This window comes from Rhinoderma darwinii, chromosome 4 (assembly GCF_050947455.1).
Source record: "Rhinoderma darwinii isolate aRhiDar2 chromosome 4, aRhiDar2.hap1, whole genome shotgun sequence".
NCBI classification, from domain to species: Eukaryota; Metazoa; Chordata; class Amphibia; order Anura; family Rhinodermatidae; genus Rhinoderma; species Rhinoderma darwinii.
This window is the reverse complement of record NC_134690.1, coordinates 12,239,223-12,252,179: the sequence shown is the minus strand read 5'-3', so window position 1 is coordinate 12,252,179 and position 12,957 is coordinate 12,239,223. Positions and strand designations below refer to the sequence as shown.

Genomic DNA, 12,957 nt, shown 5'->3' with positions numbered 1-12,957 from the left:
AAAAATATATATACGCCGATATTTCTTATTTGCGCCCGTCTATAGGAAAGCTGAGTGATCACCAATATGGCTGCCATTACGGCGGCTCGATTCGCATTCCATATGCCACTATGTCCACTTTAATAGGCACTAATAAAAAACACAGAGCGAACATAGTGCATCAAACGGTAAAATGGAGAGGTGGACAAGAGGGTGATCAGTTCTGCTGACCCGATCAAGTTGTGCTAGGAGCACAACATCCAATGATGCATATATCCAAATGATGCTTATATATAGATCCTTATGTTACTGTCAGTTCAGGTCATTGCGGGACTTGTGGCATCCGCTAAAATACGGCCGTCTGAATGAGGACTAACCGCTAACCTCTTATAGGAGCTATCCGGGCGCTTTCACATTTTTAGGAGGGCAGGGGAGGGTAAAAAATAATAAACTAACAGGTAACTCACCCTTTGAAATGCTCGCCCCGCTCCAGCGATGACATCACTTTCAACACCGCTCCGGTAATGGAAGCACCTGCAGCGGTCACGTGCTGTTCAACACCACTGAGGCCAGCGATTGGCTGCAGAAGCGGTGAACTGGGTGTGAGCGGGTGATTACCTGATAGTTTATTATTTTATACCCTGCCATCCTGTAAAATGGGAAAATTCCTTTAACCTCTTAACAACTCCTGATCTTAGAGCAACGTGCTAAATTCAGCTGGGATCGGAAAACAATACGACCCCAGCTGTTTAACCCATTCATCATGTCGTGGTTACAGACCTCGGCGATCAAAGGGAACTCCCCTCTTCGATTGCATCACTGGAAACCCGGTGACTCACTCGAAGACCGGGGAATCCCTCTGCAGTCAGCCCTGGGGACCTAGAAAGGAGTTTGCCTGCTGGTAGGGCAAGAGCATGCTTATACATTTATAAGTAAAAAATAAAGTTCTAAATAAAGTTAAAAAAAAAATGAACAAAAAAATAAATTAAAAAAATGTCCCCCCAAAAAAGTCATTGCTTTGAATAAAATATTTTATTGCCCCTACATTACCTCAAATAAAAAAAAACGTACACATATTAGGTATCCACACAACCGTAATAATCTGAAGAATTAATTTAACAGGTTATTTAGCGTGAAGCGTGAACAGGATAAAAAATTATTTAAAAACAAAACAATGCTGAGAATCACTTTTTCCTATAGTCACGTCGTAAAAATAAATGATATAACTTAGGGGGGATTCACACGAGCGTGTATTCGGTCCGCGCGGGCCGCGTGGTTTTCACGCGCCACGCACAGACCAATACAAGTCTATGGGGCAGTACAGACAGTCCGTACTTTTTGCGCAGCGTTTGTCAGCTGCGCAAAAAGCATGACAGGTTCAATATCTCCGCGTATTTCGCGCATCACGCACCCATTGAAGTCAATGGGTGCGTGAAAACCACGCAGGTCGCACGGAAGCACTTCCGTGCGAACCGACTGAAACAGCGCACCAGCTGTCAAAAGGATGAATGTAAACAGAAAAGCACCACGTGCTTTTCTGTTTCCAAACATCCAAACGGAGTGTCTTTGAGATGAGCGAACCCGGCCAACCGAACCAAACTTCACCGGGTTCGGCCGAACTCGTTTTGGCCGAACCCGGCAAAAATTTTTCCCTTACGCGACGTCAGGAGATAGTCACTGTCCAGGGTGCTGAAAGAGTTAAACTGTTTCAGCACCATGGACAGTTACTTCCGATCCCAATATATATGAACCTGTAAAAAAAAACGAAGTTCTGACTTACCGATAACTCCCGGCTTCTTCCTCCAGTCTGACCTCCCGGGATGACAATTCAGTCCGAGTGACAGCTCCAGCCAATCACAGGCCAAGCACAGGCTGCAGCGGTCACATGGACTGCCGCGGCATCCAGGGAGGTGGGGCCCGATGTCAAGAGAGGCGCGTCACCAAGGACGCGTCACCAAGGCAACGGCCGGGAGGGAAGTTCTCGGTAAGTACGAACTTTTTTTTTAACAGGTTGCTGTATATTGTGTTCGGCATTCACTGTCGAGGGTGCTGAAAGAGTTACTGCCGATCAGTTAGCTCTTTCAGCACCTTGGACAGTGATGGGCGTCGACTAGCCTCATCTCTATGATGGCGGCTGCGCGAAAATCACGCAGCCGCGCATCATACACGGATGACACACGCAGCTGTCAAATTGTTTTTGCGCGCGCAAAACGCTGCGTTGTTTGCGCGCGCAAAAACGCAACGTTCGTCTGAATCTGCCCTTACACAGTGAATTTTTTCTACTCCCAAATTGTACAAAACAAAATACAATTTATGGGTTCATACGGCCCCGTCAGTGAAAAAATAAAAAAGTTAAGTCAAAAATGGAAAAATTTAGCTGGTCATTAAGGGGTTAAAGCGACAGTAAACCCAGAAATATCTTCTAAGGGTCAGTTCACACATTGCGTAAGTACTTCAGATTTTCCGCAATGGAATTTTTTTTTCCAGAATATCCGCAGCAAATACAGGAGCAGCAAAATGGATGAGATAAAACAAATCTTATCCACACACTGTGTAAAACCTGAGCGGAAAAACCGCCCAGAAATTTATCTGCGGTGCAAAATTTTATTCCGCAGCATGTCAATTGTATTTACGCAAACGCTGCTTATTTGTTGCGGGATTTCCCTGTTGAATTCAATGGGGACGTAAATCCCGCCACAATTAGCAGTTGTTGCATTTTTTGTGGCGGGTTCACAGCGATCCCGCCGCAAAAAACGCAACTCTGAAAACCCAAAAAATATTATACTTACCCAGGAGTCTGTGTTTCATCTTCTTGGGATGATGCTTCACCCCATGTGACCGCCGCTGCAGCCAATCACAGACGTTATCCCAGGAGGCCGGCTAAGTGCTGCAGGTTGGAGTGATTTGGTTTCCTATTGCAGACAGATCTGTGGGGGAGGGCTCCTGTTGTAGTCTGTTGCCTCACAGCTAGAGACCGGTCTGATCTAAGGTTTGTGAGAGAGGGGAAAGGTGGCTAAATACCTGTATTTGAAGCATATAAAAAGATGGCGGCTGAGACGGGATAGAATCAAAAGGAGATTAAGGGAGGAACGGCGATTAAACTTTTTTTTTTTTAATTTGTATTTTTACATTTAGTGTTCCTTTAAGTTTTGTACCACCCCTTTTTGTTAGACGGAACTCGCAACAATAAGCTGCGCTGGGGTGGACTGTTGCCGAAAGAAGCACAGGAGGAGCCACAACACCTATTGAAATCAATGATCTGAACATGTATTATAAGGACGTGCCGGGTCCTCCGGAGCCAGAACCACCCTGTGTAGCACCTCTCTGCTCTGACCGATAGGAGGTGGTGTTATCAAGTGACGTCCCACCCCCTCTATCAGATCATAATATAAGGGCTGTGTGACCAGACTGCTCATTTTATGGGATTTCATGTGTCTGCTTCCCTTACAAAGCTGAATTATTTGTGTCTATCGTCTTTTACTAAAATAATTTCCTTTCTTTCATGGTAAGATACTAGTTCCAGCGTTGATGGTGACGGCTGAGAAGGATCCGGTGTTACTTCCGGTGATGACCACTGGCATGGAGAAGAAGGTGAGTACGGGGCAGAAGTGATCGACTGATCTAACCTGTCCATACATATGATAATTGTCAATCTATAATCCCAAAAATGGCTGAGCCCTTGAATTGTAGATTTTACTTGAGAAATATATTTTGGGCAATACAAGATTTGGTAATTTTTCGCAATACGAAATATTTTCCATGTGACCACCAGTCTTCTCACTTGTAGAAAAGATCCTGTACATTCAGGTCCCTATCACTAAGACCCCACGGACTGAGCCAGTTTTTACTGTATTCTCCCCCAGAAGACATGAAGACCTCCATTACATGGCGTCCGATGGAACATGGCACCATTTTTTTTTGTCTGCCCCCATATGTGTTACAGCTCTACACGGAGCAGTAATATGTCCTTCTGGTTAGAGATGTAATGTCTCGTATTCATCATGTGATAAGTCTAAAATTCTGTATCTCAAAATTTATTTTACAGATTCCAAATCTGACAAGAGGACACATTCAAGACTGTGGACACTGGACTCAGATGGAGAAGTATGTGGCATAGTCCCAATAGGAAATAACCCCTAGAGAAGGAAAGCAATGATTACAGAGAATACAGTGTCTGACCGGATAGTACAGCCAGATATAAATGTTAACAGAAAAAGTTCTCCATTGGGTGATACTAGTTATATTCTTGTATATAGGGGCAGTATTATAGTATTTATATTCTTGTATATGGGAGCAGTATTATATTAGTTGTATTCTTGTATATAGGAGTCAGTATTATAGTAGTTATATTCTTGTATATAGGGAGCAGTATTATAGTAGTTATATTCTTGTATATAGGGAGCAGTATTATATTAGATATATTCTTGTATATAGGGAGCAGTATTATAGTAGTTATATTCTTGTATATAGGGGGCAGTATTATAGTAGTTATATTCTTGTATATAGGAGCAGTATTATAGTAGTTATATTCTTGTATATAGGGGGCAGTATTATAGTAGTTATATTCTTGTATATAGGAGCAGTATTATAGTAGTTATATTCTTGTATATAGGACCAGTATTATAGTAGTTATATTCTTGTATATTAGCAGTATTATAGTAGTTATATTCTTGTATATAGGAGCAGTATTATAGTAGTTATATTCTTGTATATAGGAGCAGTATTATAGTAGTTATATTCTTGTGTATATAGGAGCAGTATTATAGTAGTTATATTCTTGTATATAGGGAGCAGTATTATAGTAGTTATACTCTTGTGTATATAGGAGCAGTATTATAGTAATTATATTCTTGTATATAGGAGCAGTATTATAGTAGTTATATTCTTGTATATAGAGGCAGTATTATAGTAGTTATATTCTTATATATAGGGTCAGTATTATAGTAGTTATATTCTTGTATATAGGAGCAGTATTATAGTAGTTATATTCTTGTATATAGGAGCAGTATTATAGTAGTTATATTCTTGTATATAGGAGCAGTATTATTGTAGTTATATTCTTGTATATAGGAGCAGTATTATAGTAGTTATATTCTTGTATATAGGAGCAGTATTATAGTAGTTATATTCTTGTATATAGGAGCAGTATTATAGTAGTTATATTCTTGTATATAGGGAGCAGTATTATAGTAGTTATACTCTTGTATATTGGAGCAGTATTATAGTAGTTATATTCTTATATATAGGGGCAGTATTATAGTAGTTATATTCTTATATATAGGAGCAGTATAATAGTAGTTATATTCTTATATATAGGGGCAGTATTATAGTAGTTATATTCTTGTATATAGGAGCAGTATTATAGTAGTTATATTCTTGTATATAGGGGCAGTATTATAGTAGTTATATTCTTGTATATAGGGGCAGTATTATAGTAGTTATATTCTTGTATATAGGGGGTAGTATTATAGTAGTTATATTCTTGTATATAGGGGGCAGTATTATAGTAGTTATATTCGTGTATATAGGGGCAGTATTATAGTAGATATATTCTTGTATATAGGGGCAGTATTATAGTAGTTATATTCTTGTATATAGGGGGCAGTATTATAGTAGTTATATTCTTGTATATAGGAGCAGTATTATAGTAGTTGAATACTTGTATATAGGGTGCAGTATTATAGTAGTTATATTCTTGTATATAGGAGCAGTGTTATAGTAGTTATATTCTTGTATATAGGGGCAGTATTATAGTAGTTATATTCTTGTATATAGGGGCAGTATTATAGTAGTTATATTCTTGTATATAGGAGCAGTATTATAGTAGTTGAATACTTGTATATAGGGTGCAGTATTATAGTAGTTATATTCTTGTATATAGGAGCAGTATTATAGTAGTTATATTCTTGTATATAGGGGCAGTATTATAGTAGTTATATTCATGTATATAGGAGCAGAATTATAGTAGTTATATTCTTGTGCATAAGGGGGCATTATTATAGTATTGTTATACTTGCATATAGGGGGCAGCATTCTAGTAGTTACTGATCGTAAAGTTATTGTACTTTGTGCCAGAAAATCCAGAGAAGAAAGCTTTTCAAATGTATTTACCATATAATTTAGGAATGTGTAACCATGAGGCTGTCTATCTTTAATTCAGAGACATAGTGTTACCCAGGACTGGTGACATTTCCACAGGATTAGTTTTGGTCTATAGAAGATGGGATCTTGACAAGTTTGATGGCTGATAAGAAAGATTTTCATTAATCCTCGGTCCCCAGCTATTGTCACCCATCTCTGAGCCCTTGCGACATTGCACTGTGGCATTCGTTTAACCTACTGTCTCGGGTTACATTACGGGGTTGTCATGTTGTCTGCTGGCAGATTGCTTTTTCTTTGAAAATGAGCGCAATCCTCTGATTTTCGGGGTAAGACTTCCATAGAGTGATGTGATCCCAGATCAAAAACCTGCAAAAAAGAGAATAAATCCCACTAACCTGTAAGAGATATCTTCATAAAGATGTAGAATATATACTCTGGGTTCTCTGTCCTGAATATTTTTGATTTAGGGCCTAATACCCTTTATACAATCCAAACGATGTGGTTTAAACATATTCTAAAAAGGGAAAACATTTTCCCTACGTATAATGGGCATGGAAACTACTAATTATTTTCACCGTATGTAGTCTCTGCAGCAGTCATGAGAGCAGCTCTGTGTCCAGACACTGAATAAAGCAGTGCTCCTTCCCCTCTCCCAGCGGGAAGTCCCAGCACACTGTAATGCACTCCTTCGCATCTAAATTGCAACCAGCCAATCAGCTGCCTGTGACTTAAAACTTGTCTCTTTCTGTTTCTAAAGTGGCAAAAATCACCCTCTCACTAAACAATCTTCAGTAATTGGAAGAGTTTGTTTTTTAGCGGGTGATTTCAATCCTCCCTCAAAGTAGAGGTATTTACAGCACACACACAGTATGGCAGATGAGGATAGCCCACTGCATCTTAAAATTGTCTTTTATCTCTGTTTACAACCCTCCTAATCTCTTAAATGCGTCTAAAATTGAGTACGACAACACTAAATAATAGATATATAACAGCACATCAAAGTCATTAAAACCAATCACGTAAACTATAAAACCAGGATTGCAGTAATTTTCTGAACAGATCGAATAACATGTTGCTGTTTATCGGAGAGATGAAAATAATAACCGCCTCGTACCCGGCGCCGCCTCGTAACCATGTAGAAATAATGATGTCATTACACCTGTTATAACCGCTGGTTTATTCGGTGACATAAAACACGTTCATTTATTTCATTTTATAGGAATCCGCCGTAACATTCCTGCAGAGAAGCCCCGACTCATATTCCTTTATTGTAAGAATACTTAATCCACACATCTCTCAGCGGGTGCCGCAGTCTCGTGTTTTACACCCCCAGACTGTATTTAATATATGGTAATATAAAGCTGCAGGCGCTGTGGAGCACTAATGCGATGATGTTAGATTTACATGGGGCTGCAGAACAATGTATCAGGTTAGAAATAGTTCCTGATGTGCAGTCAGGAGCCCAAAATTGGTATTGAGACATATGTAGGAGTCCTGCTGTTTACCAGTCACTCTACTATGGCTTGGAGTATACCTTGTCTTAACCTCTTGATAATCAATAATGGTCATTGCTGCCATTTTTGATGTGGCGGGTGAGAATACATTTGACTTGCTTCTGGCAACTGCTTATCTGAAAGCTCTGTTCAATCCAGAGCTGCCCATAGACTGAAGATATCTATCAGATAAGCAGATGTTCATCCCACCGCTATCTTCCCTTAGTTCCCCGTTAACATGTCTATGTGGTTTGGACAATTGGACATGTTATTTCTGCTGAAGAGGTGAAGGTAAGTGTATATCAGACACCTTTGGCGTCTTGCATCTAAGGGAGAACAATAGTATCGGACAGGTTGAAACCCAATATGTCTGATCGCTATTTTCCCATATGCAAGATATCAATGGATGGTTGGGCTGTCTAGATAGACCTGAAAACGTTGTTAGCTCCCGCAAAGAGATCTATTTCTTAGCTGCGACAAGTCAGTAAGATAGAAGGCATGGAACTATCATGTCCTCCTATCCTAAAATACAATGACAGGCTAATGTTAACATTCCTGGTGGGCTAGAACAGTGGTGATGTTGAATATAGCATCTCTGATAGTTTAGCGCGGTGAAGACGTTTGTGGTAACATCCCTAGCGGTCTAGGGCAGTGAAGGCGTTCGTGTTAACATCCCTGGTTGTCTAGGGCAGTGAAGGCGTTAGTGGTAATATCCCTGGTGGTCTAGGGCAGTGAAGGGGTTAGGGATAACATCTCTGGTGGTCTAGAGTAGTGAAGGGGTTAGTGATAACATTCCTGATGGTCTAGGGCAGTGAAGGGGTTAGTGGTAACATCCCTGGTTGTCTAGAGTAGTGAAGGGGTTAGTGATAACATTCCTGATGGTCTAGGGCAGTGAAGGGGTTAGTGGTAACATCCCTGGTGGTCTAGAGTAGTGAAGGGGTTAGTGATAACATTCCTGATGGTCAGGGAAGTGAAGGGGTTAGTGGTAACATCTCTGGTGGTCTAGGGCAGTCAAGGGGTTAGTGGTAATATCCCTGGTGGTCTAGGGCAGTCAAGGGGTTAGTGGTAATATCCCTGGTGGTCTAGGGCAGTGAAGGGGTTAGTGATAACATCTCTGGTGATCTAGGGCAGTGAAGTGGTTAGTAATAATATCTTTGGTGGTTTAGGGTAGTAAAGGGATTAGTTGTTACATCCCTGGTGGTCTAGGGCAGTGAAGGGGTTAGTGGTAATATCCCTTGTGGTCTAGGGCAGTGACGGAATTAGTGGTAACATCTCTGGTGGTCTAGGGCAGTGAAGCAGTTAGTGGTCACATCTCTGGTGGTCTAGGGCAGTGAAGGGGTTAGAGGTCACCTCTGGTGGTCTAGGGAAGGGGTTAGTGGTCACATCTCTGGTGGTCTAGGGCAGTGAAGGGGTTTGTGGTAACATCCCTGGTGGTCTAGGGCAGTGATAAGATAACTCTATGTGCTGAAGACTGCTCCGACACAAAGATGTCAGCCAATCACAGGACAGCTCAGACATTCACAGAGTCTCTGTGATTGGCTAACAAGGAAGATGTAGTATGTGTGTGATGTATCATAGACCCATGGAGAGTTTGAAGAATGCAGTATAGGTCCTCAGCACCACTCGTGTATTGCAGCGTGCAAGAAATGGCTCCAGGCTCTACCAACTCCCAGCAAATATAAATCCAACAGAGTATTTGTCACTGAGCGGTTTAAGTAAAACTTTATCCTTTACTGCATTTCAATTCACAGATGTGAGCGCGGAGAGGGGGCGAGAACCGCAAGATACTTGTTTAACCCCCCTGTGGCCAGAGTGGGCCCCCCTCACCCTCCAGTGGGCACCTGTGCAGCTGAACAGACTGTACTGGCTTTGTGTCTGCCCTTGATGCCAACCTATATCCATGTGCCCTATTAGGCCTCCTTCACATACACAATTTTTTCAACTTTTTTAAATGCTTGTAATTCATGGCGAATTTCAAGCATTTTTCATGGCCCTTTTTAAAAGCGTTTTTGGTAACTTTCCTAATTTTGGAACTTTTTGTATTTTTTCCCATACCTACAGCATGCTGCGTTGGGGGGAAAAAAAAACACAAAAACGTAGTGAAAGCGCAACGAAAAAGGCAGCAAAATGTTGTGTGTAAATTCTGCCTAAGAGCATGTGAAGGATTTTGTAAAACGTGAATATTTACAATCCATCGGGAGGTCATCAAACTGGACGGCCCCTTTGCCATCCGATCCTATTGATTTCAGCAGGAATGCCGTCAAACACAAAGCTCCAGATCCTCCTGAGACCTCGGCTCCCGGACCTCACTGACACGGCGACCCTCATGTTCATACTTCACCGATCATCTCCGGGCCCTACAAATGCCCTGGAGTTTCGTACGTCCTCATCCACAATATCATCCAGTCCGAAATATTATGTGGCTTCCTGCCAATCCGGCAAAGGGAATATATATTTGTCACGTTCTGGATTAGATGTAATTCTGGACTGCCGGATCTTTCATTAGCCGGATGTTCTAAAATCCACCAATGAAGTCAAATTGAGCCAATGCAATTTTAAAATCTCTTTTTATGAGGAGCCAAGTCCAGTGCTCTGGGAGATTTTCTGTCCATTATTGATCACGGTTAGGATGAGGCCCCACCGAGCGACATTGACGCGACCGCAATGTGTCCGACAGCCACGTCGGCACCGTGTTTGGCGTAGCTGTCGAGTTGCTAGTAAATGACCGCGCATTGTTGCGGGTGCAACGGCTGTTTACCTGAAAAATCGTGCGACCTTGAAAGGTGTATTCATTAATGACCGCACAACAGCTGTAACGCGCAGCCGCTGAAAACCGCGCCGAAAATGTTGTGGGACGCATTGTGGCCGTGCCAATGCCTCTCCGTAGAGCCTTACCTTTGATGTCGACTTAATTGCCCTTTCTCAACATTTTTAGAAAACTAACTCCAGTGAGTGAGGGAAGCGATCCTAGCCCAAAATGGGGGGCTGACTGCACCTGTGGTCACTTTCCACTGAAATAAAACACGTGGCACCCCCATAGGTGGTGTCATAAATAATCACAAATAAGTATTTAGACATCATAGGGGGGGGATCCCCAGCGGACATGAGCCGTCTATGTAATACTACATTTCCCCTACAGAGAAATATCCTGCTGGCCGCGGCTTCTCTCGGGTATATCAGCTGATCGCCCCGGAGGTTCCATATGAAAGTGGTGGTTTAATTGTGTCGCTTAAAATTGCTAAGCGCCCATACACTTTAGACCGTTGTCGGCCGAACACTCATTCGGCCAACAGATATTCTTCTCAACCCCCCCCCCCCCCCTATATACGGGACTCGGCACAGGGCGCATGTGTTCTCTATAGGGAGAGGGGAATAAGTCTGGGCTAGTTCTAGACTCTTCTCTCGGTGACTTATATCTCGGGTCTCAGGCATGTTGAAATCCTGCTTGATCCTTTGGGGGAGGGTGCGGACATCCCCACACACAATCCATAGTTGATGGTCCTGCTGAAATCGGTGGGTTCGGCCGACTTTCCTCTATAGTGTATGGCCACCTTTAGGCCTGCGTAAGAATTTGATCAGCTCCATCCTGCTGTATCCTGTATATGTGATGTGTACGGCGTGCTACCAGCATACGTAGCCATACAGTGTCCCTGCCGGCAGCGATGAGCAGCGGTTACCGTCGCCTGCCTGTCATTTCTGCTGACATGGAGTCCTAGAGCTTTATCTTGACCTATTGTTGAACTGCTTGTGATTTATACATGATCTGGTCCTCGGCGCACACCTGATCCCCGGCTGTGTAGAGGACGCTGCGGAACTGGTTGACCTTCGCATTGAATCATCTATGTAGGATCATTTACTTTGTGTTTAGGGAGAATCGGGGGCACGGAATAAGGACCCGGCCCGGTTATTGTGTCAGACACATGAAGAACGCACAGCTGTTATTATTTACTTGTAATGATCTCTCTGCTTCAATCATATCCAGAGACGCTGGTCCTGATACCCCCTGCTGGTTCAGTGTCTAAACAGAACATCACCTGCTGCTCTGCAGTGTGGGAAAACACTACATTTCCCACAATGCAACGAACAAGATTGCTCTCCGTTATAACAGATAATGGTCTCACAGTATTGTATTGATAAAAGGACACAGTATGTCATCCAAGATTTATGTACAAGATGTAGATTTCTACTTGACCGAATATGGAGATCTGAAAAATGTATTGAGAGGGCCGATACTTAGGACAATCCTCTTAAAGAAGACATTATTTTTATTTGAATGTGAGATCTAAAATTCAGTGCTGATGAATTTCACAATATATCTTTATAAGGGGTCACAGCTCTGTTACTCCAGATTCACTGCTTCCGTTCACACAGCCATACAGTTACATGATGAAATTAAGGCTATCTTCGGCCACCACTAGGGGGAGCTCACTGAAATTGACATGCTGCGGATTAAAAAAACGTACAGCAGGTCCATTTCTGAACGTTTTTTCGGGGTATTTTTTACGCAGAGTGTGGATGAGATTTGTTCAAATCCGCAGTATTTATACTACGTGTGAACCCGGCCTTATAGTTTGTTTGGTTGGGAAAAAAAGACCTACTGTATATTGATCAAGTTTAGCTCCCCACTGCTGGCATCGTATACTTACCTCCTCCCGGCGTCTTCTTCCTGCTGGTCAGCATCGCTCCTCTTCTCTCTGCTCAGTGCCTGGTGGCCGGCCTCCACACCAACGCTCTACTTTGGGTCCCAGTGCGCGCGCGTGCTGACCCTTGCTTTCTTAAAGGGCCAGCGCGTGCCAAAAATTTGATTTTGCTAGCTGACCCTGAGAATAAAAGCCCTTCCTACTCTGGTCTCATTGCCAGAACAATACAATTTGATTCCAGAGTTTTTCTAGTACGTCCTTGCTGTCTTATTTCTGATTCCAGCTATGTTACCCATAATGAACCTCCGCGGCCTGCTCTGACCTCTTGCTCACCAGACCACTCTGCAGCTGTTACGTCAGCCGTCATGAAGCTACTCTGGCGGTAGCGACCTGTGGTTCCCCTGCAGCGAAGTCCACATCTCTGTACAGGGGTTAGAGGGTGAAGAACAGGTGTTCCCTTAGACTCCGATTCCCTAAATAGCCCCAAGTCAAATCCCTTGATAACAAGAAGGGCTCATACCGCCCCCTGCTGGCCCAGGGACAGTTAAAACCCACGGCTTTGTGACATTAAGTTTAAGTAGGAAGTTTCATAATGAGTTCGGATTAACCCTGGTTGAGCCATGGGAAATTAAAAACCCAAACAGAGCAAGGTCTAATTTGTCTGAAAAGGTAAAAAATTACTTACAACTTTTTGGGGTCTTTTTTTCTTCCCTCGTCCTTCTGAAAAAATCAGCTGCCCGCTA

General features: G+C 42.5%; 1 protein-coding gene across 1 annotated transcript in view; it reads left to right on the top strand.

Moving 5' to 3' along the window:
* The window catches only part of EPHX2 (epoxide hydrolase 2), a 95,692-nt gene that overhangs the window by 68,386 nt on the left and 14,349 nt on the right, over positions 1-12,957 (top strand). Inside the window, exons 17-18 of the mRNA XM_075860824.1 lie at positions 3,490-3,570; positions 4,025-4,083. Of these exons, the coding sequence (XP_075716939.1) occupies positions 3,490-3,570; positions 4,025-4,083 (140 nt within the window). The remainder of the gene's footprint in view (positions 1-3,489; positions 3,571-4,024; positions 4,084-12,957) is intronic.